A 25,432-nucleotide genomic window follows, 5' to 3' on the forward strand; every position below is an offset into this window, starting at 1 on the left:
ATTGTAGCTTGAGGGTCTGGGGGCTGCTGGCTCATGAGGGGACCACAAGGAAAGGTCCACGTAAGACTCACCTCCCCTCTCTATGGTAACTTAAGATGAGATCCACCACCCCACAAGCAGACAGACAGGGGGGCTGAAACCTTGCCTTGCCAGGGGAGGAGAGGCAAGCCCCAGAAAGCTCACGAAGTATGGACGCACTTTATTTATATGTGTACATATGTATAGTTGGCTGTACAGTGCAGGGCCAGTGGCCCCCTCCGCTATGGGCCAGGGGGCGTGGGACAGGACGCCCTTTTGGTCAGGTCTGCTGCAGGCACAGCTTCAGCAGTGTACCTGGGAGTCAGCCCCACCTCGGGTTTGGTAGCCGGGACAAGAAGGGGAGCAGGTGAGGCTGGGGGCCCTGTGCTGCTTGGTGCACTCTTCACAGGGGCTAGAGAAGAAATCTGGGGGTCCGGGCTGAGCTTGGGGGAGGTGTGCTTGGAGCAAGGCCTGCTCAGCGTGGTCTGCTCCTGGACCACCTCCAGCACCCAGCGTTCTGGGTCTCGGGGGGCCTCTGGTGGGGGAGGTGCTAGGGATGTGGGTCCCTGCAACCCTTTAGAGTCCGAGACTGAAGGCTGAGGCACCTGCACCTTGGCCCCAGGCCGCTCAGGCTCTACAACGATGGGCACTGGGGGCGTGCCCACCTCACCCGAGCTGCTGCGCCGGCCGGTTTCATGTTCTTGTACCGGGCTCAGTGTGGCCTTGGCGACGGTCCTGGCTGCCCCACCCACGCCATCCTCGGTCTGCACACTCTGGTGCCGAGTGCCGCTGGGGTCCCGTTCCAGGGTCCGGCCCCCTGGAGTCATTGTACGGGCCTGGGTAGAGCCTTCTGCACCACCAGGGGATTCCTCTTTACTGGGGAGGGCGCCCTCAGGAAGCAGCGGGTCCACACCCAGGCTGAGGGGCGATTCCTGGCGGCCCAGGCGACGGACTGCGACCTGCCGGGTCACACCAGGCCCCTCGATAGGGGGCGTCTCGCCATCAGACTCTGCCAAGCTATGCAACGCCAGCTCACCATGGAATTCCTTACGGAAATCAGGGTGGCCCACCTCGAGGCTATGTTTGCGCAGCGCGCCCTTCTTGTCGGCCCCAAGCGAGGCTCCCAGCTTCTCTGCGGACTGCACGCGCTTGAGAAGTGGCGAACGCGGGGGTTCCGCACTCTTGGGGCGCGGGCGCACCACCGGTGGCGAGGAGTGCAGCTTGGCCGGGAAGCTCTGCGTTGTGTGCGAGCTGCCCACCGTGTGGCCAGGCAGCGGCGGCGGGGATGCCTGCGTGGGGGATGGAGTGTGTGCCAGCGGCGACAGCGGGATGTTGCCAGCTGACTTGCATCGCGCGGAGCGGTACTGGCGGTGCAGTTTCGGTGACAGGCCGTGCAGCGTGCTGGGCCGGATGTGGTGCGATGCAGACGATGCCGGCGAGTTAGGCGTGCTCGAGGCTGGCGAGCTGCTTTGGGATGAGGCACCTGTGGATGGGGCAGAGGGGGTGTTGCACACAGCAAAAACCTCCAGGGGACCCGTCCCCTGCCACCCAGTGCTTGGCCCAGCCTGGGCAGAAAGCTTACCTAGGTAGGCGGAGTCGGGTGTGGAGCGGTAGCTGTGGGTGGGTGAGCGTGCTGGTAGCCCGTGGGTGGGCGAGCCTGGGAGGCTGTCACTGGACGACAGCGAGCGGTTCAGCGAAGACAAGGAGCGGCTAGTATGCAGCAAATTCGACTGCTTCGTGATCTTGCGGAAGAGGGAGCTGCGCTTCTTGCTGGAGGACAAGGAGAGGGCCATCTACCTGAGACCGGACTCCAACTCTCAGGCTCCTCCCACTTCAGCCCCTGGGACCACCCACTCCTCTGGCCTCTCCCTCTCCAGCTATAGCTATATCCTACCAATCAAAACCAAAAGAGCCTTGACTGGCTTGGCTCAGTGGATTGAGTACCGGACTGGAAACTAAAGGATAGCCCGTTCGATTCCTAGCCAGGGCACATGCCTGGATTGTGTGCCAGCTCCCCGGTCTGGGGCACACCAGAGGCAACCACACATTGATTTTTCTCCCTTCCCCTGTCTACACAGTGAACCAACTCTGGTTCACTTGGCTCCTCCCACCTTAAGCCCCATCCCAGAGACACCACTCAAAGCAAAACTCACCATTTTCTGGCCCCACCTGAGAGGCGCCCAAGACACCTCTCTGACCCCACCATCCAGCTACATCCCACCTGTCAGGGGTGGGAGGGGGTTGAAGTTCACTGACTCAGTTCAGTCTGGCTCCTCTCACTTAAATCCCCACTCACAATTTGTTCAGGCCAAACCCGATGATCAAAACACAACACTCTCCCGGCCCCATCTACCTCTCCTAGCTTCTCCTACCTATAAGAAAAGAAATCATTTCAATTTGCACGGTGTTGCCTGGCTTGCTCATTCCAGATAGTAATCCCCTCTCCTGGCCTTTTCTAGTCATCTAAACACATCCAACAGGACAAGACCACCTCTTGAACTGTGCCATCTCTAATCCATATCTCCTGGCCCTGACCACCTGCCCAAGACACTCCCACAATGCTTTTCTTCCAGCCCAGGAACCTGGCACAGCTTCCTTTCCTAGTTCCTTCCATTTTCCAAGCTCCTCCTTCTTTGACCTCTTGTTTTCACTCTTTACTCAGTGGCCCCCCCACTTCCTTCTCCTGTTCTCACCTGTGGCCCTCCTATCTTGACGCTTGCACTGTTCAAAGATAGGTCAGGAGCATGATCAGGTGCCCGCAGTGTAGAGTCCCACCCACCGCACTTGGCCCCACCCACCTCTCCTGGCCTTCCTTAGCTGAGGGTCTCCTGTTCCTCCGAGCCATTTTGGCCTTGTAGCTGCTGCGCCTTGCAGGGCCAATGCGAATGGAGGTATTTTCGAAGGGTGTTGTGGTCACTGCCACCTTGTTGCCACTCTGGGGGAAGAAGGGAGGCAAATGCTCTGTTGGAGGCTGTTCAGAAAGCTCCAGCTCTCAGGACCTCCCCTCCCTTCCCCCTCTCCCCAGTGTGCTCCCTCCCTTGCACTCACCTTAAGGATCAGCTCTACCACCTCAGGATGTACCATACCATGCACAGGCTCCCCGTTCACGTGGGTGATGAGGTCTCCGGCACAGAGCCCTGCCTCCTGGGCTGGGCCCCCCTCCTCCACGTGCTGGGGACCGGGCACCACACAGGCGGGGTTAACAGGATCAGTAATGAGGAAGCTCTCTATGCTTCTGTGCCAGGCACCTAACACTAGTAATTATTCTTCCCAGTTTACAACTAAACAAACTGAAGCTCAGAGCAGGAAAGGACCCTGCAGGTCACAGGAGTCCTGTCTAGGCTGCCTGGATCCAGAGACTGAGCTGTCGCTCACCCCTGGGGGTTAGGGGGGAGGGGCTTCTTTCCCCTACCCCTCAGCTTGGAACACAGACCCACCCATGAGCGCTCACCCAGACAATGTGGTGGACACTGTAGACATCCGAGTCACCCATGTAGACGCGAATGGCTCGCAGTGTGAAGCCATACTTCTTGCCAGAGCGTTGGATGGTAATAGGGGAGCGGAGCCCACTGACAGCTGGTGAGTAGTCCCGGCTGGGTGAGGAGTCCCTCGAGGATGGGTTGGAAGAGAGTGATCGTGGGGACATGGGGCTGGCCAGGGGTGAGCTTCCATGGGGGTCCACTGCAGACACAGAACCATGGCCAGAGGTCAGTCACAGGTCTCCCATTACTGCTCCTCCCTCTTTCCTAGTCAAGTCCCAGGTCTCTCATTGGTCCACCTCAGTGCCAATCACTATGGACAGTAAAAATGTAGTGTTTTCACTGGCCTGTCTTGGCACAAATGAGGACAGCCCTTCCCCTGCCAAGTGGAGCCGGCCTCACCTGCAGGAATCATGACAGACAAGGCAGTGGCCGAGGCTGACTTGATGACTTTGCCCCCGGTTCGAGGTCGCTTCTCTACCGCGGGGTCCCCTGATAGCTGCTGATGCCGTGCCCGACGCAGAACCAGGTCATTAGTGGCCCTTGGACCTGATGAGTCCCCATCCTTCGAAGGTGCGCACAGGTCGCCTGGGCGTGGTCGATCAGCTGCAACAGAGCAGGTGGGTTAGGAGTCAGTCCGAGATCACAGACTTTTTGCATATGTTCACTCTGCCTGGAACGCTTTTCCCACTTCTCACTCTTGTTCGAATATGAGTTTCCTGAGAGCAAGTGACATGCATCTGGTACAGCTCCTGGTACAGAGAAGTGCTCACACACGTTTGCTGACTGACTGAGCAGAGACTAGAGTGTATAAAATATGTGCAATCTTGCATAAACAGTACCAGTCTCACGGAATGCTCAATATATGGCCACTGGGGAACTAAGGAAGACGGTGGGAGGGGGCACTCACTGGCTTCGGGGTCGCCGGCACTGGCGGTGCCATCTTCTTGAGCTGCCTCTTTGGGGACCCGCGCATCCAGCGAGCCTGGGGGGTCCGAGCTGGGCCGCGGAGGCCTGCGAAGCCGGCCCTCATCCTCATCCTCTTGGGGGGCACTGAAGCGGCTGGGCTCCAGAAGCGCCGAGAAACGGCGACGGGCACCCAACGGAGGACTGGCCTCCCCCTCCAGGAAGCTGGCCTCTGAGGCTGAGAAGCGCTTGCTGCTGAAAGGGGACGTGGTCAGAGGCGACACGCTCCTTCATCCCCGCTCCCCAAATATAGCCTTGCCCCTGCTCACATCTCTGGGGAGCCCCCTCTCCAGCTCTTCTCGCGCAGGGTCAGGCTACCCAGGCCCTCCCGCTTGCCGGCCACCTTCTCCTCTAGACCCTTGGCGCTCGGCTCCCGCTTGCTGCCCCCCGCTGCCGCCACGGGGGTCTTGGGCTCATGCTGAGACAGCTGCTCCATACTGCTATAAACCTGAAAGGGAGAGTGAGTGGTGATGGGAGGCAAGTCCGGCCCCCAGGTCTGCCTTCGCTCCAGAACAAATCGGCTTCTCCCTACGGAACACGCTCCGCCCACCCAGGGCTGGGCTCCGCCCAACTCTGAATTGTCCTGCAACCAATTACATTTCTTCAGCTCAGAAGCCACCCCACACAATTAGGCCTTGCCCCACTCTAACCCTATCCATATCTTGAATTTGCCCTTTCCTGACCACCTTCCCAGGCTCCACGCAATCACACGAACCCCAAGCTGGGCTTTGAACCCCACTACATACTGCTCCTCAAAGAGAGACTTGGTGCACACTCGCCCCGTGCCCACTTCTCATCCTCTCCACCCCAAGGTCCTGACCCCGCCTCATCTAGACCTGGATGTGAGTCCGCAGTACCACAACTGTCCAGATTCTTAGATCCCACCCACGCCCAAGGCCCTCCCATACACCCTCAGGCCCTATCACTCCCGGAATCCTGCTCCCCAGTAACTTCCCCAGCCTGAGACTTCGGGCCCGGATCCTGATCCCCGCAGCCTCTTTAGCCTCTCCCCATTCCGGCCCGCCTCCATCCCCCTCTGGTAGACAAAGATCCTCCCCCGCCCAGGCCCCGCCTCCCGACCTTGCCCAGCCGGCCTGGGTCTAGCCCCACGCCCGCGCCTCGGCTCACTTTGCTGAAGCGCGGGGAGCAGGAGGAAAACTGGCGGATCTCCACAGGCTCCTCCTCCGTCGTGTCGTCCTCATCATAGGAGTTCACGTGGTGATACCTATCTGAGCGGGCTGGGGGATTGGGGGGCCGTGACCAAGGACAAGGGTCCACTCCTCAGATCACACCTCACAGGAATCGAGTCCTAGTTCATGCCAGGGCTGCAGGGCCTGCCATGCCCCTGTCCCAATCTAGGATCTGATTCAGGCCCCTGTGGCCAGGCTGGGTTCCGGCCCAGCTCCCAGAGGCCCCATTGCTATGGCACTCTCCACCTTGGGCCAGCCCATGCCTCTGCCTTAGTCTTGGGTCCTAGCACCCTAGCACCCTAACCTAAGCCCAACTCCAGAACTCACTGCTGTCCCGGCCCCACCTCTACCCCAACCTCCTTTTATCTACCAACTTCTCAGACTGAGTCCTGCTACTATGCCAGGCCACTCTCCCTCCATCTCTCTCCTTTGTCTGAGAGGCTGGTCTCTGAGCCAGTTGGGCTCCAGCCCAGGACTTGCCCAGTGCCCCTGTCACCAGAATCCACCCCCTCTCCCAGCTCACTGTCGAAATAGCTGGTGTCATCCTCAGACTCCAGGTGGGGGATGAACTCTGCCTTCTGCCTCAGCAGCCCTGTCCAGTCCAGGTCTCGGAAGAAACTGTGCTGCTTTACCTCAAAGGCACCCCCTGTGGAACAAAGGGTGGGTGGGGGCTGGGAGGGAATTCCACCGGCAGCTGATAGCCAGCTCAGGAACCCAGGCACCCACCCCTCTCTTCCAACCCTGGGGCCACAGAACCCAGAGTCCAGCCGTCAGCTTCTCCTATCCAAGTACTAACCAGGCTCGACCCTGCTTAGTTTCTGAGATCAGGTGAGATCGGGTGGGTTCATGGAGGTATGGCTGTGGACTGCCCTCAGCTTCTCTATACAGCAGACCCCTTACCTGCCCCAAGCCGGACCAGGGGGTTGGTCTGCAGGAGGCTGGATATCAGGAGCTGGGCATCCGTGGGCAGGGCCTCGTCTCCTTCCGGCCACAGGATGTCATCTGCAGAGCTGGGGGTCACTTTTGGAGTCCAGAGGCCCTGGGTTGGCCCATGTCCCCCTCCTGCCCACCGAGGAGGCACGCACCACTGATGACCTGTCCGAATAGCTCTTCGGGTGTGTCTCCAAAGAAGGGCACACAGCCCACCAGGAACTCGTAGAGAATGATGCCCATGGCCCACCAGTCCACCGGCTTGCCGTAGCCCTGGCGCAGGATGACCTCGGGTGCGATGTACTCTGGGGTCCCACACACCTGGGGGCAGGCCGTCAGCCTGCACCCTGGCCACAGGAGGGGCCTCAAGGGGGAATTGCACCCTTCACCACACCCTGGGCCCCACGGCCCTGCTGGATAACTCTCCCCGCTGTGCCCTCCACACCTGCACACATACCTGTTTGTCCAAGAATTCCCGGGCGTCCTTCTCAATGTGGCCTTCATACAGGTTAGTGGTGAGGCTCATAAGCCCCATTTTGGAGAGGCCAAAATCTGTGAGCTTGATGTGGCCCATGGAAGTGATGAGGAGGCTGCAGACACAAGCACTGATCTCAGAGGCAAGGCCTGCCCGCTTCCCTCCTGGCCCTTCGACATCCGTGCCTCATGGAGGGAGTGATCGGAAAGGTCAGGACTCACTTGTCAGGCTTGAGATCACGGTGCACAATGCCGTAGTTGTGCAAGTACTCGAGCGCCAGCACTGTCTCGGCAAAGTACATGCGGGCCATCTCCACAGGCAGCGCCCCAATGTTCTTCAGCAGGGTGGCACAGTCCCCTCCTGTGTGTGAAGGAGTAGGCCCATGTAAAGGGGGAGGCGCCGTGCCCGAGTTGAGACCTCACCATGCACTACAGCACCAAGTCCTCGCCTCACATTGCCCGTATTTTATAGCTAAGGAAAGCTGAGGCACAGACAGGGGCCTCCCTCTCCTCAGGTCGCACAGGGAATGCCCTCTACCAGGCTCCTAACCTCCCTCCAAAGTTGGTTTGATCTGAGACTCAGAGGTTTGCATCATGCAGGGAGTTGATGGTGGAGATGAGGTTTGGTGGGTACCAAAGGCTGCCTGCTGATCAAATGAGTCTGGAAGGCACTGGCTGGTGTAGCTCAGTGGATTAAGTGCGGGCCTGAGAACTAAAGGGTTCCTGGTTCGATTACGTCAGGGCACATGCCTGGATTGCAGGCCAGGTCCCCGGTGGGGGCAGCATGTGAAAGGCAAGCATACACTGATGTTCCTCTCCCTCTCTTTCACCCTCCCTTCCCGTCTATAAAAATAAGAAAAAATCTTTTAAAATTCTAATTTAAAAAATTAGTCTGGAAGTACTGCCCTTGGTCTCCTGGAATCTGAATCTTGAGAGTCTGGGCCTTAAAATGTAGCTTTCTGGCTCCCACCAGGTTCGCTGTGATTGCTAGGCTCCCCCAATATGCATTCCTCCTTTTTCTTACAAGGGCCAGATTTACTTCCTAGGGCAGCAGCTAACCCCAGTTGCTCAGCCCTCTGACTTACCACTTACTTTTTCACATAGATTGCTGAGCTAGCAGGATGCCAGTTTGGACCTGCTGGATGTAACGCCACTATTATCAAGGCCTGTTTAAGTATAATTTTGATTCATTCACACTGGATGGCTACTATTGTGTTGGCTGTCATTTTTTAATTCAACAATCTAAGGAAAAAGAGGTCAGTGCCCTTGACTAAATAGTCAAGTGTTATATATGTTTTAAAAGTTCTTGCAGCACGCCGGTTGAAAATCGCTTCCTCAAAATCCAGATGCCTTCTCACTTAAGAGACTTTGTGCTTGGGTTCCCTCTTCCAGGTGCAGTGCAGGCCTCAGAGCGACCCGCTGACCCTCTATATCCCGATGGTCTCCTTGAGCCTTAAGGTCCTCATTACCATTCTCACTAATACGAAACAACCTGATCACCTTTGGCTTACTTTGCTTGTTTATTGTCTGTCTACCCAGAATATAACCTCCATAAGGGAGAGGTGTGCCTGCTTAGTCCCCACTGTGCAACCAGCGCCTAGCACAGCCTGTGGCGTGAGGGAGGCAATGGGGAGATATCTGTTGAGTAACTGGATGGTTGACTAAGGCTTGGGGGTAGCATAGCTGTAGCCCCACGAGATCATGTGTGTGTCCTAATAACCACAGTATGCTTGTGTTTGGGTGATGATGTGTTAAATTTGGATCAATAGAAGTGTGGATGTATGGATAAACAGATGGAAAATTTATGCATTGGTGGTCGGATGGATGGGTAGATGGATGGTAAATAGATAAACTGATAGATGAGTTGTGGATGAGTGGACAGAGATAGCTAGATGAGATGGCTGCTAGAACGGAAGTTCAGATGAATGAATAAAAATACAGATAGTAAATGGATGAATGGATGGATAATAGATTAATACATAGATGTCGGTATTGGTAGATGGACAGATAAATTGATGAGTGAATGAATGGTTAGATGTATAAAGGGATGGATGAGTGAAAAATAGATGTGCAATGCAGAGTGAACTCTAATATGAACTATGGACTTCACTTAACAACGTATCAATACTGGTTCAAAAATTATAACAAATGTACTACATTAATGCAAGATGTAAATAATAGGGAAGACCTGGGGGGGAGGAGTAGGTATGTGGGAACTAAATGTACTTTCCAATCAATCTTTCTATAAACCTAGAACTACTCTAAAAATGAAGTATATTAATTTTTTATAATAGATGCATACTGGATAAACGGATGGAAGGATGGAAAAACGGATTAACAAATGAATAGAATAGGTGGAAGGGTGGATGTATCTATATTGGATGAAAGGAAAACAGACAGATAAACTAATAGATGGCTGGGTAGAAATAAGCAGATGAAATGGATGACCAATGACTGGATGGGTAAATAGGCGGATAGTCAATCCGGTGACTGGGGTCGGGCAGGCTGCCCTGACCAGCATGCATCCCCCCATCTTCTCTGTAGCCCCGCAGGCAGCCACACCTTCCACGTACTCCATGACCATGCAGAGGTGGCGCCGGGTCTCAAAAGAGCAGAACATGCTGACCACAAAGGGGTTCTCGGCGAAGGTGAGTATGTCACGCTCCACAAAGGCCTGCTGGATCTGGTTGCGCAGGATCAGGTTCTGCTTGTTGATCTTTTTCATTGCGAAGCGCTGCCGAGTGTCCCGGTGCCGCACCAGGTAGACTGCGCTGCAGGGGGAGGGAGCGAGGACCGGCCATCACCTCCGAGACACCCGGCCTCCGCTACCCTCCCCCCGCCAGAGCCCCGGGTGGCTCACCCGTAAGCACCATTGCTTATGAGTTTGATGGTATCGAAGTCATTCTCTCCAGGTGGTTTCTTAGCCTTTGTGGTGCTGCTGCGGCCCTGCAGAGGAAAGACGGAGACCACCACCATCACGATGATGAGATCGGGACTCTTGGTGTTCCATTTTACCCATGGGGAAACTGAGGCACAGAGCGGGTGTGTCCTTCATCCAAATGCCTCACCGAGGAAGTAACAAAATCAGGACTTGAACCCAACATTGTCTGACTCCTAAGCCATATTCCTAACTTCTTTACATTAGGAATGACGCCTATGGAATAATGACCCTCATATATAAAGAACTCTCAGAAATCAATAATAAAAAGCCTAACAACAAAAATAGGCCATATATGTGGAGTAAGATTAGAGCTCTTAAACACATGAAAAGATGCTCAACGTCACATATCATGATGGAAGGGCAAATTAAAACAACCCAAGATACCATATTTAACTTAGCAGATTGGGGGGAAAAAAACCCACAGAGTAAAGTTGTGGGAAAACAGGTACTTTTATACCTTTCCGTGGGGAGTATAAATTGGTACAAGCCCCATGGAAGATCCTTTGATGTATTATCACAAATACAAGTGCACATTCCCTTTGACCCAGCAACTTCACTTTTGAACTGACTCTACAGATAGGACGGCACATGTGAAAATGATGTATGTGCTATGTGCTCTGACTGGTGTGGCTCGGTGGGTTGAGCATCATCACTCGAACTGAAAGGTCACAGGTCTGATTCCTGGTCAGGGCAGGCGCCCAGGTTGCAGGCCAGAGCCCCGGTCGGGGGCTGGGCTTGTGCGAGAGGCAACAGATCTGTTTCTCTCACACAATGATGTTTCTCTCCTTCTCTTTCTCCCTCCCTTCCCCTCTCTCTAAAAATAAAAAAGTAAAATCTTAAAAAAAAGATATATGTACTCTCACTTATTGCAAATCTTCAAAACAACAACATGTGAATCTATGAGAAATCAGTTAAATAAACATGTGAGGGGTGTCTGGAGGAAGGTATATTGTGCCCTTGTTAAAAAGAATGAGGACCCTATCAGTACAGTGATTCAGAAAGTTCTCCCAAGTACTTTATTAAGTGGGGGACGAAAGCAGTAACATGTACTATAGGCTTTTATGTAAAAAAAAGGTGACGAAACAGAACTAGGAAATCTTACCCGGTGTTGCTCAGCAGCACATGCACTAACAATATTTGGGGGTTAGACATAGGGCAGTAAAGGACACGGTTGATTCTTCACTGTGTAACTTCTTTGAAAATTATTTTTATCTTTTTTAGGGACAAAGATATTATTCACAAAAATAGTATACAAAAAGATCAATGAGATTTTTTTAATCTGTTATGTTTCTTAGAATGTGGCCTATACCTTCCTTTGGGCGGTCGCACAGGCAGCGGCTATGAATAGCCAGACACGGCACCACGTCCTACAGGTTTAGTGGCTTCGCACTGAGAGCGTATGAGCCTCCTTCCACTGCCTGTAGCCCAAGGGTTGAAGCCTGTGGTTTCCACAGAAGCACCACCTATTGTATTTGCCACACCAACTAGACTGACTTCTGGTTCTACTGCGGATGATTGTGCTGGGAAGCACAAAGTTCCCAGCATGGGAATGGCAGACATTTTCCCAGAAGTCGGATGTTGTGCTAGCCACCTGAAATTGGGGCCTGCTTGACCAAGTGCTTTACTGGACCACCATGGCATGACAGTGAAAGGGGGGGCCTTCTACTGCCTGATCGCCCCCTTCATAGCCCGGAAACAAATGAGTTAGGTTGTAAAGGACTGGTTTGCTTTTTTACATAAATGCTTTGAATTTTTATCATTTCAGTAAAAAAAAAAGAATTAAACTTGAATGGCCTACTTAACATTTTGCAAGAACAAAATAATAAAGTAACATTTTGGTTTGTTTATGAAACGCACGTGGCCTGTCAGAGCTGATTTGACAGTGAAAACTAATGTTCAAAGACATGCGGCTGCTCTTCGAGTTTGGGATTTTTTATTAAGCTGGATGGATTGTTATGATCAGTTGTGGATGTTTACACTTATTAATTCAGCACATATTTATTATGTCTTGAGAACTACTTTATTTTTTAAGGTTTTATTTATTCACTTTTTAGAAAGAGGAGGGGAGAGGGAAAAAGAGAGGTAGAGAAACATCAATGTGAAAGATACATCAATCAGTTGCCTCTCATACACCCCAACTGAGGACCTGGCCTGCAACCCAGGCATGTGCCCTGACTGGGAATCGAACCTGTGACCTTTCGGTTCACAGGCCGGCACTCCATCCACTGAACCACACCAGGGCCAAGCTTGGGATCTTGATTTCCCTGACGGTTCTAGACGAAGGTTGCATACAGGCTCATCAATGGCAGTCTGCACTGAGGTTCTGGGGGCTTACAGTGGCGTTTTTGAGCATGGGGTACCAAACCTTTCTGATTTGTGTCTGAGGAAGGAAGACAAGAGCCAAGGCCAGGTGCATGAAACGAGGGGCTTGAGTGTGTAGTTACCTTGCAGATTTTTCCTTTTTGAAGTAAAATGTTAATAGTATTTGTAGCACGCCTCCATTCGTTGGGCAGAATGATTCAGAGCATTATTTGCCTCATCTCAGGTCTTTAGTGAAATTTTCTGTCTCATTATTATGTATTTATCGCACCACGGGAACAGAACACCTGCTTAGTGTTGCATTGTAGACCGATGCCTGTTTTATTAAAAAGGCTGTGGCACAGAATCTCTTTTGCCTTTTAAAAATGTTATAGCATTTAGATTATGATTTATTTTGATTATGGAATAAATACATGAATGAAAAATTTAAAAAATGAACATAGCCTAAAAATATCTGACACAAAAATTGACAGAATTACAGGGAGAAATAGCTCAAAACAATGATTTAATGCATATCTTTCAGAAACCATGAGATCAATCGGGCAAGGTAAATTAATAAAGGAATAGGGAGATGGAAGATTTGAATCACTCAGTTAACAAGTTTGATTGAATGGAATTATGTAGAATCCTACAAACAACAATTAAAGATAAATACCTTTTTAGAGTTTTAGACTTTTGAATGATGTCATTCCATTACCTATTCAAAAAATTAAACAAATGGCATGTATAGTGAGATTCTTTTAAATATATATATGTGTGTGTATATATATAAATATATATGTGTGTATATATATATATATATATATGAAAGATGTGTGTGTGCGATTTTTTCAAAAGAAGGCCCAACCCCAGATTTGAGGCAAAATCTTCTGATTTCTTTATTTTGCTTCAAATTTTTGAATAACACTAGACACTTCAGAGAAAACACACACATGGCTGTTATGGCGGTGGTTTCTACTAGACAGGTGAAACACCTTCCAAAGTGTGGTTGGCCTGGCGGTGGCACCGTGGCAATTCTTACCACGCTGAGCTCTCAGCAGAAAAGACACCCAGCTCACTCAAAACTCCATGCATCGCTCCTTCATAAATTAGACATAGAATTACCGTATCACCCAGCAATTCCACTGCTAGGTATATACCCAAAAGAACCGAAATAGTTGTTCAAACAAATACCTGTGCACAAATGTTCACAGTAGCAGTATTCACACAACAGCCAAAAGACAGAAACAACCCAAATGTCCACCAGTGGACAATGGATAAACCAGTATGATATATCCATGCAATGAATTATTATTTGTTCACAAAAAGGAGTGAAGCACTGATTCATGCTACACCATGAATGAACCTTGAAAACGTTTTGCCAGACACAACACACCACAGAGTCAATGATTCCATGTATATGAAACGTTCAGAAAAAGCAAATCCATAGAGACAGAAAGCAGGTCAGTGATTGCCGGGGGCCAGCCGTGGAGAGTGACTGCCTACGGGGTACAGTTTCCTTTTGGGTAATGCAAATGTTCCAGACTAGAAGAGGTGATGGCTGCACAACCTTGTAAATGTACTAAATACGCGGAATTGCTCATTTTAAAATAATACATTTTGTGGTATGTGTATTTTACTAGGAAAAGAAAAAGGCCCATGGAAGAAGAACCCATTATTAACCCAACTGACAGATGAGGAAACTGAGGCTCAGAGCAGAGACCAAGAGACCTACCCAGCCTGATGGCAGAGAGCCAGGAGGTGAGCCCTTGCCTATCCAGCCAAAACCGGAGTACTGACCGCTGAGCCACCTGGCCTTACCTCAGATAGGTCATCCTGCTCTGGCGTGTTGGAGCCACCGCTGTCCTGTTCCTCCAGGTGCACCACGTCTAGGAAGCGACTGAGAGTGAGTGGAGGCTAGGATCCCAGTGGCTCGCCTCCAGCCCCCTGTGCCCACCAGCTGTCACCTGGAAAAGGGTCCCGGGTGAGGCCCAGCTGGCGGATGATGTAACGAGGGATGTCTGTCTTGACCAGATGACCCTCCTTGGCATGGCCCTCGGCTGCCTCTAGCAAGTGGTAGAACTCCTCGGGGTTGAATTCCTGAGGCAGGGCAGGGGCGGGCTTGCGGTGGGCTCTGAGGGGCCTCCGCCAGCCCCCCACCCCCTCCCAGCCCCCTCACCAGGCACTCCAGCAGCCTTGCAGGGCGAGAGATGATAATGAGCAGTTTCTTCACCAGCTGGGTGACGAAGGCCACCTCTAAGCTCTCAGAACGTTCATAGGCCTAGGAAGGAGGACACGTGGGGTGAGGGGGTTTACAGGTGCCCTGCCTCAGCCTGGCCCTTCTTCCAACCCCACCGTCTACACACCGCTACTACTGTGGCATTTTATTTTTATTTTTTAACCTCACTCAAGGACATGCTTATTGATTTTTTAGAGAGAGGGGAAGGGAGAGAAACATCGATGTGAGAGAGAAACAGCAATCTGTTGCCTCTTGTGTGCACCCTGACTGGGGACCAAACCCGCAACCTAGATGTGTGCCCTGGCCAGGAATCAAAACCACAACCTTTTGGTTTAGGAAGTGATGCTCCAACCAACTAAGCCACCCCAGCCAGGGCTTTGTCTCATTTTTTAGGTGAGAAAACTGAGGCCTGGGCCACATGGTAAAAATAATGACCACTATTATTATAGCAGACACTATCCTAAAACCTTCACTCTTGCCATTCATGTTCCCTCTGATTGACAGGATCTCCCCTCGGATCCCTGAGTGACTCCCTCCCTCTCTATCAGGTTACCGCTAAGCGGTCACCTCTTCACAGGGGCCTGACTTATTCTCCCCACCCCAGTCTGAAACTGCAGGTCACCTCCTGGTAGCAAACTCAGTCACAGTGACCTTCACTTGCTTCTTTTTTCTAACACATGATACCCTTCGAACATGTCATATATTAATTTACCTATCATGCCCATCAGGGTGAGGCAAAGAGGCACCCACCTGGGGACCAAAAACCTCCCTCCTCAAGATCACTGATATTTTAATCAATGTTTGAAAAGTCAAAATGAATGCCAAAAACCCATGACAAGCAAGGCAGCAGACTTTAAACAAAGACAGGATCCAGCCAGTGCTGTGTGCAGGCATGTTGGAGCTTAAAGCAAAAGGAAATGCGAGTGACAATCTATATGTGCTTTTTAGACATGAATGGTTTTAATAAAAATGTTATTGCCCTGGCTGTGCTCAGGTGACTGGAGCACCATCCCATACACCAAAAGTTGCAGTCAGAACACACACTTCAGTTTCGGGTTCGATTCCTGGTGGGGATGCTTACAGCAGGCAACCAATTGATATTTCTCTCCTATTGTTTCTCTGTCTTCCCCCTCCCCCTCCTCTCCCTAAAATCAACCACTGAATATATCTTTGGGTGACCGTTAAAAAACAAAAATATATAGTTTGTTGGAGCATCCTCCCATGGAACAAAGTGCCCTAGGTTCAAGCCCTGGGTGGGGAGCATACGAAAAAGGAAAGGGTAACTGATAGATGCTTTAATGTTCTCTCTCTCTCTCTCCCTAAGAGCAATGAAAAAATGTCCTAGGGTGAGGATAAAAAAATAAAAATAAATACATAAATAACAATATATATTATTGTTGATATGTTTGCTTTTCTTAAAACCAGAAAAGTAAAACATTCTGGTTTAATTACAAATAAAATATTGAACTTAAAATAATGTTAAGTTTCAACATACTTACTTTTCTACTTTTTCAGTAATCAGTGTAATGTTCCGGGGGGAAAAAGTGGATCACTTGTTGAATCCTCGTCCTAACTCTAGTGCCCGTTGTTTACTCTACTTCCTGTTTCTTCTGGTTAAAATGTCAGCTCCCCTAGGGTAGGGACTTTTATTTCCAGCTGATTTTCCAACTTCTAAGCCAGTGCTGGCCCCAGAATAGGTTCTTAATCAATATTTCTGGCACTAAAGAACGAGTGAATCCCATTTTTATAGCAGAAGGCACAGAGAGGTTAAGTGACTTGACAAAGGCTGCACAGTAAGTCAGTCAGGAGCTAGATGTGAATCTAGGCTGGTTGGAATCTGTACTTTTGACTCCTATGGACTTAGTGGCAGAATCCAAACTCAAACCAGATCTTATGGCAAAGTATGTAATCATACCAACATGCTGTCCTTTGGGGCAGAGGGCTGGGAGCAAAGAGCTCCATATTCTGGTCCTTCTGACCTTATCTAACCTCATCACCTCAAGACAGTGCAGTAACATGGCTTCTGTGCTCCCGGAATTTTCCAGCCTGCCTGCTCACCTCAGGGCCCTTGCATGTACTGTTCATCCTGCTCAACACACATGCCCTCCAGCTTTTCTCATAACTGCTACCCAATTTCAATGCCACCTCCTCCAGGGAGGCCTCCTGGACTTAACAAGAGAGGCCCTAACACTCCAATCAGTTGCTCTTTCTAATTTTCTTTGTACCCTTAAGCATCAACTGAAAAAACTGACTCCTTGATTTGCTCATTTTCATGCTCCTGTCCATCTCCTATAGTAGTAGGATATCAACCCCAGGAGGGCAAGAATATTTTTTTGGTTTGTTCACTGCTGTGTTCCCAGTGCCCCAGTATACAATGCCCAACACATGCTAAGCATTCAATACATGCTATCCATTATCATTGAATGTGGGCATCATTTTATTTACTTTAATTTATTCATCCATTCACCCATCTATTTAATCAACACTTATTGACCACCTACTGTGTGCTGGACACTGTGCTGGGCACTCAGAGTACAACAGTGTACAAATACACAACATTACCTCAACCTGTGGGACTGACAAGAAATAAGATAAGAAAAAACGTACATTATGACAGATGGTGCCAAGTGCTAAGGTAAAACCTGAAGAGGCAGTGGGTGGTGATAGTGTAAGCAGGGTTTGACATTTTCATAGAAGGGTCTAAGAGGCCAAACTGAGAAGGTGATATTTGAGTAAAGACCTGAAAGAGGTTAAATACCTGCCTCCCCCATCAGATCTAGAGCTGGCACTGCGTCCTTTTCTTCCACCCCTGAATTCTCAGCTCCACACCAGCGCCTAGAATGTGGTAGGAGCCCCCTGAGTGGATGTGGGGCAAAGGAAGGCATTGGCCTGATTTGGGGGTGCAGAGTCTGGGATGTGGACGGCCTGCACGTGCACTCACATCCTGAAGCAGCTTCTCTAGGTTCTCCTGCAATTCGTAGAAGTAGACAGTGGTTATGAGGCCGTCTTGGGACTTAGTCAGGCAGTCCCGGGCCAGCTCGATGATCTGGTGGTGAATGAAGCTGAGCACCCCGTCGGCCAGCGGCAGCACGCTGTCAGGTTCGTAGGCGCGGGTGAATTCGCGCAGCTTTTCCTCCATCTGTGCGGTGGCCTGCAGGAGGCATAGAGGCAGGGAAGGGGTGATTGCCCGCTGGGCTCAGCCCAGAGGCTGTGGCCATCAGGAGCCTGCGCTGCGCACGAGGGCCACCAGTGGGCGCGCGGAGCTAAGGCGAGCAAGGAGGGCTGTGGCCGCCCAGCTTGCCAGCGGCGTCCCAGCCCGGACCCTCACCTTTGGGAACCTCTCCTTGTAGACATGGTTCATCATCACGATTTCGTTGTCATAGGAGGAGGGGGAGCGCCCGGGGCTGTGGGAAGAGAAGCCCATACTGTCCAGTCTCCTGCCTACTCGCGGGGACTGGAATCTTGCAGCGCACAAGCGCGCAAACTACTGGCTTGGAGTTGGCGGATGCCGACTCACCTGAGGCTCCGCGAGCGGGGCCGCACGGCTGGGGAACGGCGGCCGCCATCCTCGTCCGTGATGCTCTCAGTGCTGCCAAAGTGTTTGGAGAGGAAGTGGAGCTCGTCCACGGTCGGCTGGTAGGGCAGCTGGTGCAGGCGCTCCTGAGAGGAGCAGGAAGACTGCGGGGGTGGGGGTGGGGGGGAGGCAGTACCAGGTCAGGGCTACTGCGGTCCCCCCACAGTTGGGGACCCAGGGCTCAGAATGGACCGCTGGCAAGGCTGGTATTAGGACCTGATTGTGATCCTGGAGTCCGAGGGCCCAGGTAGGTACTCTTGGCAACAGAGGGATGAGACAGACATATAAGAACAGACATAGATATGACTAGAGGGAATTTTAAAATGTATGTCAAACCCTGACTGGTGTGGCTCAGTGGATCAGCCTCGTTCTGCAAACCAAATAAAATGTGGCCGGTTTGATTCTGAATCTAGACACATGCCTGGGTTGTGGCCCAGGTCCCGGGTTGGGGGTTGGGGGTTGGGCCCGGACAAAGGCAAAATTGAAATTTATCCGTGGTTCTCTCACACATTGATGTTTCTCTCTCTCTCTTTCTCCCTCTCTTCCCCTCTCTCTAAAAATAAATAAATAAAATATTTTAAAAAATTAAAAAACAAACCTGAGTCAAGTCGCATCCCTCCTCTGTTCAGAACACTTCATGGCTCTCACCTTACTCAGGGTGAACACCAAAGTCCTCCCCACAGCCCACAAGGTTCTGCATGAACATCTGGCCCTATCTCTCTAGCCTCACCTCTGCCCAGTTTCCCCTCTCACTTGCTCTACTCCACCGGCAGAGCTGTGGCCTTCTGGGTAGACCTTAAACAAGGCAGGCACACTCCTGCCTCAGGGTTTGTGCACTGGCTGTTCCCTCTGCTTGGAGCACATCTACTATGGATTACTCCTCCTCTCAAATTTTTGCTTACGTGTCACCCTTCAGGGAGGTTTCCTCTGAACACACACCTATCAGTTCCCAATATTGCCCTATCTTGTTTCCTCTTGCTGTATTTATCTCTTGACTTACTATATCTTTATCATTTATTTGTCATGACTGTCTGTTTGAGGGCAGGGATTGGCTCTGCTTGGTCTCTAATCAGGGCCTGGCATGCAGCCAGGCCAAACACAGAGCCACAGACATCAGTGAAGGGACACAAGGACATCCACTTGATGCTGTAGGCAGAATGCTCTTTCTAAACAGCACATCACTAACTCCCCTGCTTAAAACTCCCTACCCCATCAGTAGCTACGAAAATAATTCTTCAATGCACACAGTCTATGACCTTCAAAAGTATAATTTCAAAGAGTTCAGGCAGAAATTGTAATGCAATTTAATATAAAGCAAAAAACACTTTCTAGGGCTTCCCCCTGCATTTAGAATAAAACCCACCCTGGCTGGAGTGGCTTGGTGGATTGAGTGCTGGCCTGTGAACCAGAAGGTTGCTGGTTCAATTCCCAGTCAGGGCACATGCCTTGGCTGTGGGCCAGGTCACCAGTTGGGCCATGTGAGAGGCAGCTGATTGATGTATCTCTGGCACACTGGCATTTCTCTCCCTCTCTTTCTCCCTCCTTTTCCCTCTCTCTAAAAAAAGTAAATAAAATCTTTTTAAAAAGAAAAGAAAGTCCACCTCTGCCCCCCCTCTGACCAACAGGCCCCAGCATAGTCAGGGTCACTGCTTGCCTCACCTCCACTCTTCTACTTCCAACTCAAAGTCCAGCCACACAAGGCTATTTCCAGTTTTCCCAGTGTAGCCAAGCTCTGTGTTGCCTCTGTGAGCTTGCACATAATGTTCCTCATTTCTTGAACACCCTTCCCTCCCTTCTTCCACTTGCCAGACTACTGCTGATTCTTCGTCTTGGCTTCAGCGCCAACCCTTCCGTGAAGGCTCATTTGACTCTCACTCAGCTAAGTCAGTTGCCTCCTCTCTGCTGTCACCTCCCCCTATATTACTACCACACAGTTCCAATCCCCTCTGCTGTGAATGCGTTCTTACTGGTCTGTCTCCCTCCATGAGGGCTTTGTAAATTCTTGGACCCTCCTCAGCTTAGAGAGCCCACCCATCACATGACAGTCATGTGATTAATGTCTGCTGAACATCATACCAATGGATGGATGAGCAAATCAGAGACACAGGTAGAAAAGGGGGCAGATGGAGAGAGAGACACTTTGAATATTGCAGTGGGTGAGCAAATGGGCTCTGGGTAAAGGTTGGGGACTGGCCTTGGCCAGCTGCAGACACTTGGCAAGTTGCTTAATGTCATTATCTGTAAAATAAGTTGGTGATGAATAGGATCCCCAAGAAGATATGTTGAGGGTGGAGAACAGGGCTGGGGCGAGGGGCAGGTTGAGGCCTGCAGTCCACTAACAGATGGATAGGTGACAACCTTGGAGGACAAGGAAAATCCGAAGCACTCATTAATGCAAGCCCAGCTGCTGGCCTGTATGTGGGCCTTGGGGTTAGAGGATCCCCTGCCCACCCATCCACCCCCCTGACACTCACCGAGACAGTGGAGCTGGGTGTGTTGGTGCCATAGCCAGATGAAGGGAGCGAAGCCAGAGACCAACGACGTCCGTCCGCCCTGGAACCCAGCCAAGGTGCTCAGAGGACACCAGGTCCCATCAGTACCCCCCACTTCTCAGGTTGTGAGAGAAGCCAGGACAGGATTTGGGAGAGTATATCTATGTGCTCTGAGATAACTGAAGGCCCTCTAAATCAAGGAGGTAAGGAGGAAGTCTTTCCAGTCAGGTATGAGTCTCCTCTGCTCCTTCCCATGAACCTCCTCTCTTGCCATACTCAGCTCACACTAGCCCCCAGCATGGACCCTCCCCAAGGGAGACCAGAAAAGCCCACTCAAGGAAATCATCCCAGAGGACCCCAAAAATCGGCCCCTAGAGGACCCCCCCATGAAAAAGCTCGCACAGACAGACCCCTGGAATCCTTTCAGACATGCACACACTGACACATACTCTCACATCAGTACACTCAGGTTCATACACACAGTCGCTTTCCCGGCCACACCCACTAGTGTTAAAGTGACCGGTGTGGTCAAGTTCATGCACTCACAGTCACACATGACCGGTACATGGACCTAAGTATCACAGTTTCCCACACTAGCACACAATGCACTTGCAAAACCAGGCATCCAGTGACGTATAGAAACAGACACTTGTAAAGACCCAGCACCCACACTCTAAAACACACAGCCGACACTTCCTCACATACACTCCACACTTTCACTTCCCGCTTATACTCAAGACGCCCTCGTGTTCTCAGTCACACATTCAAACCCTCACACAGCCACGCATTCATTCACACTCCCACATATAGTATACACATGAGACACACTGGGTGGTGCATACTCCCTCACATACTCACATACATTTACAAGCCTACGGTTACACACTCGCACATTCATATCACATGCTGCTGCATACACATCCCCACAGACACATGTGCAGGCACAAGCTGCTTCATATATTCACAATCTCACAAACTTATACCCCCACACACTGTGGCACAGATTGCACAGTGGCATGGACACACTCCCACGCACTGGACTCCTCCTTCATTCCTCCCTGCAGGCACTGCCACTGTTCAGCCAGCCTGCCTCCCAACCCACCCTCCATGCAGGTGACCACATCATCAGCCATTTTTCTGGCTCTCTATTTCTCTCAGATGAATTCCATGGACAAGAGGAGTGCCTTCCTGCCCTGGCTGGTGTAGCTCGGTGGACTGAGTGCCTGCCTGCGAACCAAAGGGTCCCTGGTTTGATTCCCAGTCAGGGCACATGCCTGGGTTGCTGGCAGAGACCCCAGTGGGGGGCGTATGAAAGGCAAACACACAATGATGCTTCTCTCCCTCTCTGTCTCTTTCCCCTCTCTCTAAAAATAAATAAATAAATAAAATCTTAAAAAAAAACAAACTGACAGGAGCCTTCCACCGCTCTCCTCAGGGAGCTGTCCCCACAGTCCCCCGTGACCCTCACAACATGGCCTTCACCGGTCTTTGCAGGGATCCTGGGTCTCTGGCCTGCCACTCCAGTTCAATTCTGGGTATACAGGGGTGTCATTCTCCCCTACGCTCAACTCCCAGAACACAGCATGTGTGCTTTTAGAATAAGTTCAAAGAAAAAGAGACCTGACCAAACATGCTGGTGACTCCCAGAAGTTTCTCCCCCAAATATTCAAGGGCCCTCTTTGCTTCGTCCAATTTCTCCGAAGTCCCCAGAAAATAAATTTAGATATACTCCAGAAACACGCAGACATCCTCACCCTAGAGGGAAACCTGGGATTCCTTCTTTTTGGCCCGTGAGAAAGCCCTAGGTGCCCTCCCCCACATCGGGGATCGAGAGTCCCTCCACCAGCGACACGCACTCTGCGCTTGCGCACTTCATCTCCACTTCGGTCCTGTTGCTATGGAAACGCCTGGCCAGGAGTGCGAGGCAGGAGATGGACCCAAAGCTTTGAGGCTCTGGGAAGAAGTCCCGCCCCTTCCCCCGCCCGCCCCCCCCCCCCCCCCACTCAGCAATGGCTTTGGCACCGCCTTCTTATAAGCCCGCCCCACCGGGACATTGGGGCACTCTGCGGAACCCTCAGGCCCTGGCTCAGGTCCAATTAGGAGGGGAACAGACGGCAGCCCAGACGGTGGGTGGGAAGAGTCCGACCAGGGAGGGTTCTGGGGCCCTGCAGACAAGAACTCACCTTCGGGAAGAGGCAAACGAGAAGTGGGCGGGGGTGTTGGGAGAGAAGTTGCGGGGGCTATCCAGGGGACTGCTACCTGTGGCGGAAAGAGGGGGATCTTTAGGCCTGGGCTGGGTGGCCATCCCAACAGATTTCCTGATCCCCAAAACGGGTTGCAGGTAGCAGCCATTCTCTCTTGAGTCCCAAAGCGTGAGTTGGCCACGCCCCCTTCGCTGTGGCCCCGCCTTTCAAAGATGTTTAGGTCACCTAGTTATACCAGCCCCTTCAGGAGGATTCTGACTTACTTTAACATAGCCAATGCCCCTCAGGTATGGATCTTTCTTTCTGACCCACCCCCTTACCAATCTAGCTCCGCCCATCAGTAAGTAACCATCTGCTGTCTGACCTCGCCCAAGTAGCTATAGCCTCGTCCCTTGTCCAATCTGGGCTCTCCACTATCCAGACTTGGCCCACCCCTCCTGCAGCATGGACACACCCCTCTCCTGTGGCGACACCTCCTCTGGTCCACACCCATCACCTGTCTCACCCAGGTGTCCAGGCAGTGGGGAGTGGGGTCGCGGCAGCGTGGGCGAAGTGCTGGTCAGGATGAGGCTTTTCCGGTTACTAGTGCGGCAGCTGCAGGAAAGGGGAGGCAAAGGGGCCGGGCCGCAGCCCAGGCAGGGAGTTTGTGAGCCCAAACAGCCACACTCCTTTTCTGGGAAATGTCCCTAGAAAACCACTACTCAGAGGAAGAGGCAGTAAAGGACGAGGCAGTGGAGGCCTCGGCAGGATTGTGTATGGGAGGGAATGCAGGTGCGATGTGTACGTGAGAGACTTCTGATATGAACCATGTGTGGCCATGTGGGGCATAGTGTCAGTCACAGAGTGACAGTCATGTTGTTTATGTGACACTATCGGAGGTACTGAGTGTCCGTGTGTGTCTAGGTCTATGTGTGACATTTGCTGGTGCATGTATCCATGTGTGGCAGTAACCCAGTGTGTGAGTTCAGCACTGGGCATGGACTAGTGTGATGTCATGTGTGACAGTCCGTGTGTTTATCTTGTGTGATGCAACCTGTGTGTGCCTATGTGAAACAATATTTAATGTCACTGGTGCATGACTAGATGTGTCAGTGTGTGCTGTAACATCTGCATGATATATGATTTCTGCTCCATGTGTGTCTTCATGTGGCACTCTTAAGTCTGTATGAGAGACTGTCACTGTGTCTGTGTGTGACATTCACCATGAGTGTCCACAACTGGCATCTACTGTGTGTAGGTTTAACACCCTGTGACACTGGCCATGTCTGAACATTCCATTGCGTGTGACATTCCCTGTATGAGTCTTGCATATGGTAATATGTGATACTGTGTGTCTCATTCTCTGCAAGATTCCCAGTGTTTATTTCGGCACCCATGTGATGCAGCATGTGACATGCTTAGGATGATATTGTGTTATAACACCACATGCATGGATGTCATTGCTGCATATATGTCTTGTGCATATCCGGTTTCATAATCCTGTGTGTCACCATACAGGTAACATCTTATTGGGTGTACACAATAGTGTACCTGTGGGTTTACTTGTTACCGTAAGGCTGGGGGTGCCCCTGTGTGTCTCTGCAGCTGCCTGACATATGGCCACTGTATCACTATTTGTGGTGCCTCCTGGGTGTATCTGGGCCACTAGGGCTGTCGTGTGTGTGTGTGTGTGTGTGTGTGTGTGTGTGATCATGTCCTACGTGAAACTGTGTGTCACTATTTTCCGTATGAGGCTGTGTTGGGGGGAAGCTTGTGCCATGACAAAATACCCCTCTTCTTTTTGCCCTTCAGGAGCCAATCTTTCCAGGAAAGAGACCCCAGCCCTTCAATCCCCTCACCCCACCCCCGCCGCAGTGACTGAGCATATTAGTGCGGCCAGAATATGCGGCATGGGGGTGGGGGGAAGCCAGGCTGCGGCTATTGTTCTGAAAGTGCCAAGCCCCTACCCTCCCCGTTCTTCCTTTACCCTTTCTGAGCTGCCAGAGCCCACAGGGCCAGCAGACAAAGGCACTGCACCCCCTCCCCTGCAGCAGCCCCCTCCCCCTGCAACGGTTCTTTCCAGCCTGCCCCCCAGTATCGACCCTACACTGCCCCCATTCAGTCCCATCCCGGGCAGAAAGGCTCGCGCGGGCACCTCTGGCGCAGCTGGGCCGGGTGCAGCATCCCCGGCCCCGCCCTGCGGTAGCGGCTGGTGGGGCGGCTTGGGTCAGGGTCTGAGGGATCGGGGGTCTACCTCTTGGTGCGGCGGAACATACTGCTGCCAGGGAAGGAGGGCATCGAGAAATTGGAAAGCGCAGTCCAGAGAGAGTCAGACATGACCCGGCGGCGGCGACATGGTGGCAGGTGCGGCAGCAGCGGCGGCGCGAGGAGGGAGAGCGTGGGGTGGAGGCTGGAGCCGCAGCGGGCAGAGAAGGGCGGGGGAGGGGAGGGGAGGGCCGTGCGGCTGCCGCCTGCCAGGAGGGGGCGCAGCGGGGCTCCAGCGCGCCAGTACCCGCCCTCGAACGCGCTTAAAAGAGGCCCCAACCCCCGGCGGGAGAAGGGGCATCCAGCTCAGAGCATCTCTCCCCAAGTCTCACCTGCTGCTTTTCCGAGGCAGGGGCAAATCCTTCTGGAAGGCAAAGGAGCAA

General features: G+C 51.9%; 1 protein-coding gene across 3 annotated transcripts; it reads right to left on the reverse strand.

The window, feature by feature from the left end:
* Nucleotides 1–220: 220 nt before the first annotated feature.
* MAST1 (microtubule associated serine/threonine kinase 1) lies at nucleotides 221–25,192 on the reverse strand. Of its 3 annotated transcripts, none has more exons than XM_037145747.2 (26): nucleotides 25,039–25,192; nucleotides 23,311–23,399; nucleotides 22,785–22,860; nucleotides 20,584–20,662; nucleotides 18,053–18,213; nucleotides 17,864–17,939; nucleotides 17,477–17,686; nucleotides 14,476–14,577; nucleotides 14,264–14,396; nucleotides 14,118–14,185; nucleotides 9,918–10,003; nucleotides 9,620–9,828; nucleotides 7,280–7,418; nucleotides 7,041–7,173; nucleotides 6,739–6,904; nucleotides 6,554–6,655; nucleotides 6,177–6,299; nucleotides 5,592–5,701; nucleotides 4,733–4,911; nucleotides 4,408–4,655; nucleotides 3,900–4,103; nucleotides 3,470–3,699; nucleotides 3,067–3,189; nucleotides 2,817–2,953; nucleotides 1,601–1,788; nucleotides 221–1,501 (listed from the first exon to the last, which is right to left on the reverse strand). In XM_037145747.2, exons 1-26 carry the CDS (start codon nucleotides 25,119–25,121, stop codon nucleotides 261–263), a joined length of 4,695 nt encoding a protein of 1,564 aa, XP_037001642.2. In that variant the 5' UTR covers nucleotides 25,122–25,192; the 3' UTR covers nucleotides 221–260. The 3 variants fall into 3 exon arrangements, with proteins under 3 accessions (XP_037001642.2, XP_053519762.1, XP_053519761.1); XM_053663787.1 differs by having other exon boundaries at nucleotides 4,408–4,658; XM_053663786.1 differs by having other exon boundaries at nucleotides 4,408–4,658; nucleotides 23,260–23,399.
* Nucleotides 25,193–25,432: the final 240 nt, after the last annotated feature.

The sequence above is a fragment of the Artibeus jamaicensis genome, unplaced genomic scaffold, assembly GCF_021234435.1.
Source record: "Artibeus jamaicensis isolate MK-2021 breed Jamaican fruit bat unplaced genomic scaffold, CSHL_Jam_final contig_3290, whole genome shotgun sequence".
Taxonomy (NCBI): domain Eukaryota; kingdom Metazoa; phylum Chordata; class Mammalia; order Chiroptera; family Phyllostomidae; genus Artibeus; species Artibeus jamaicensis.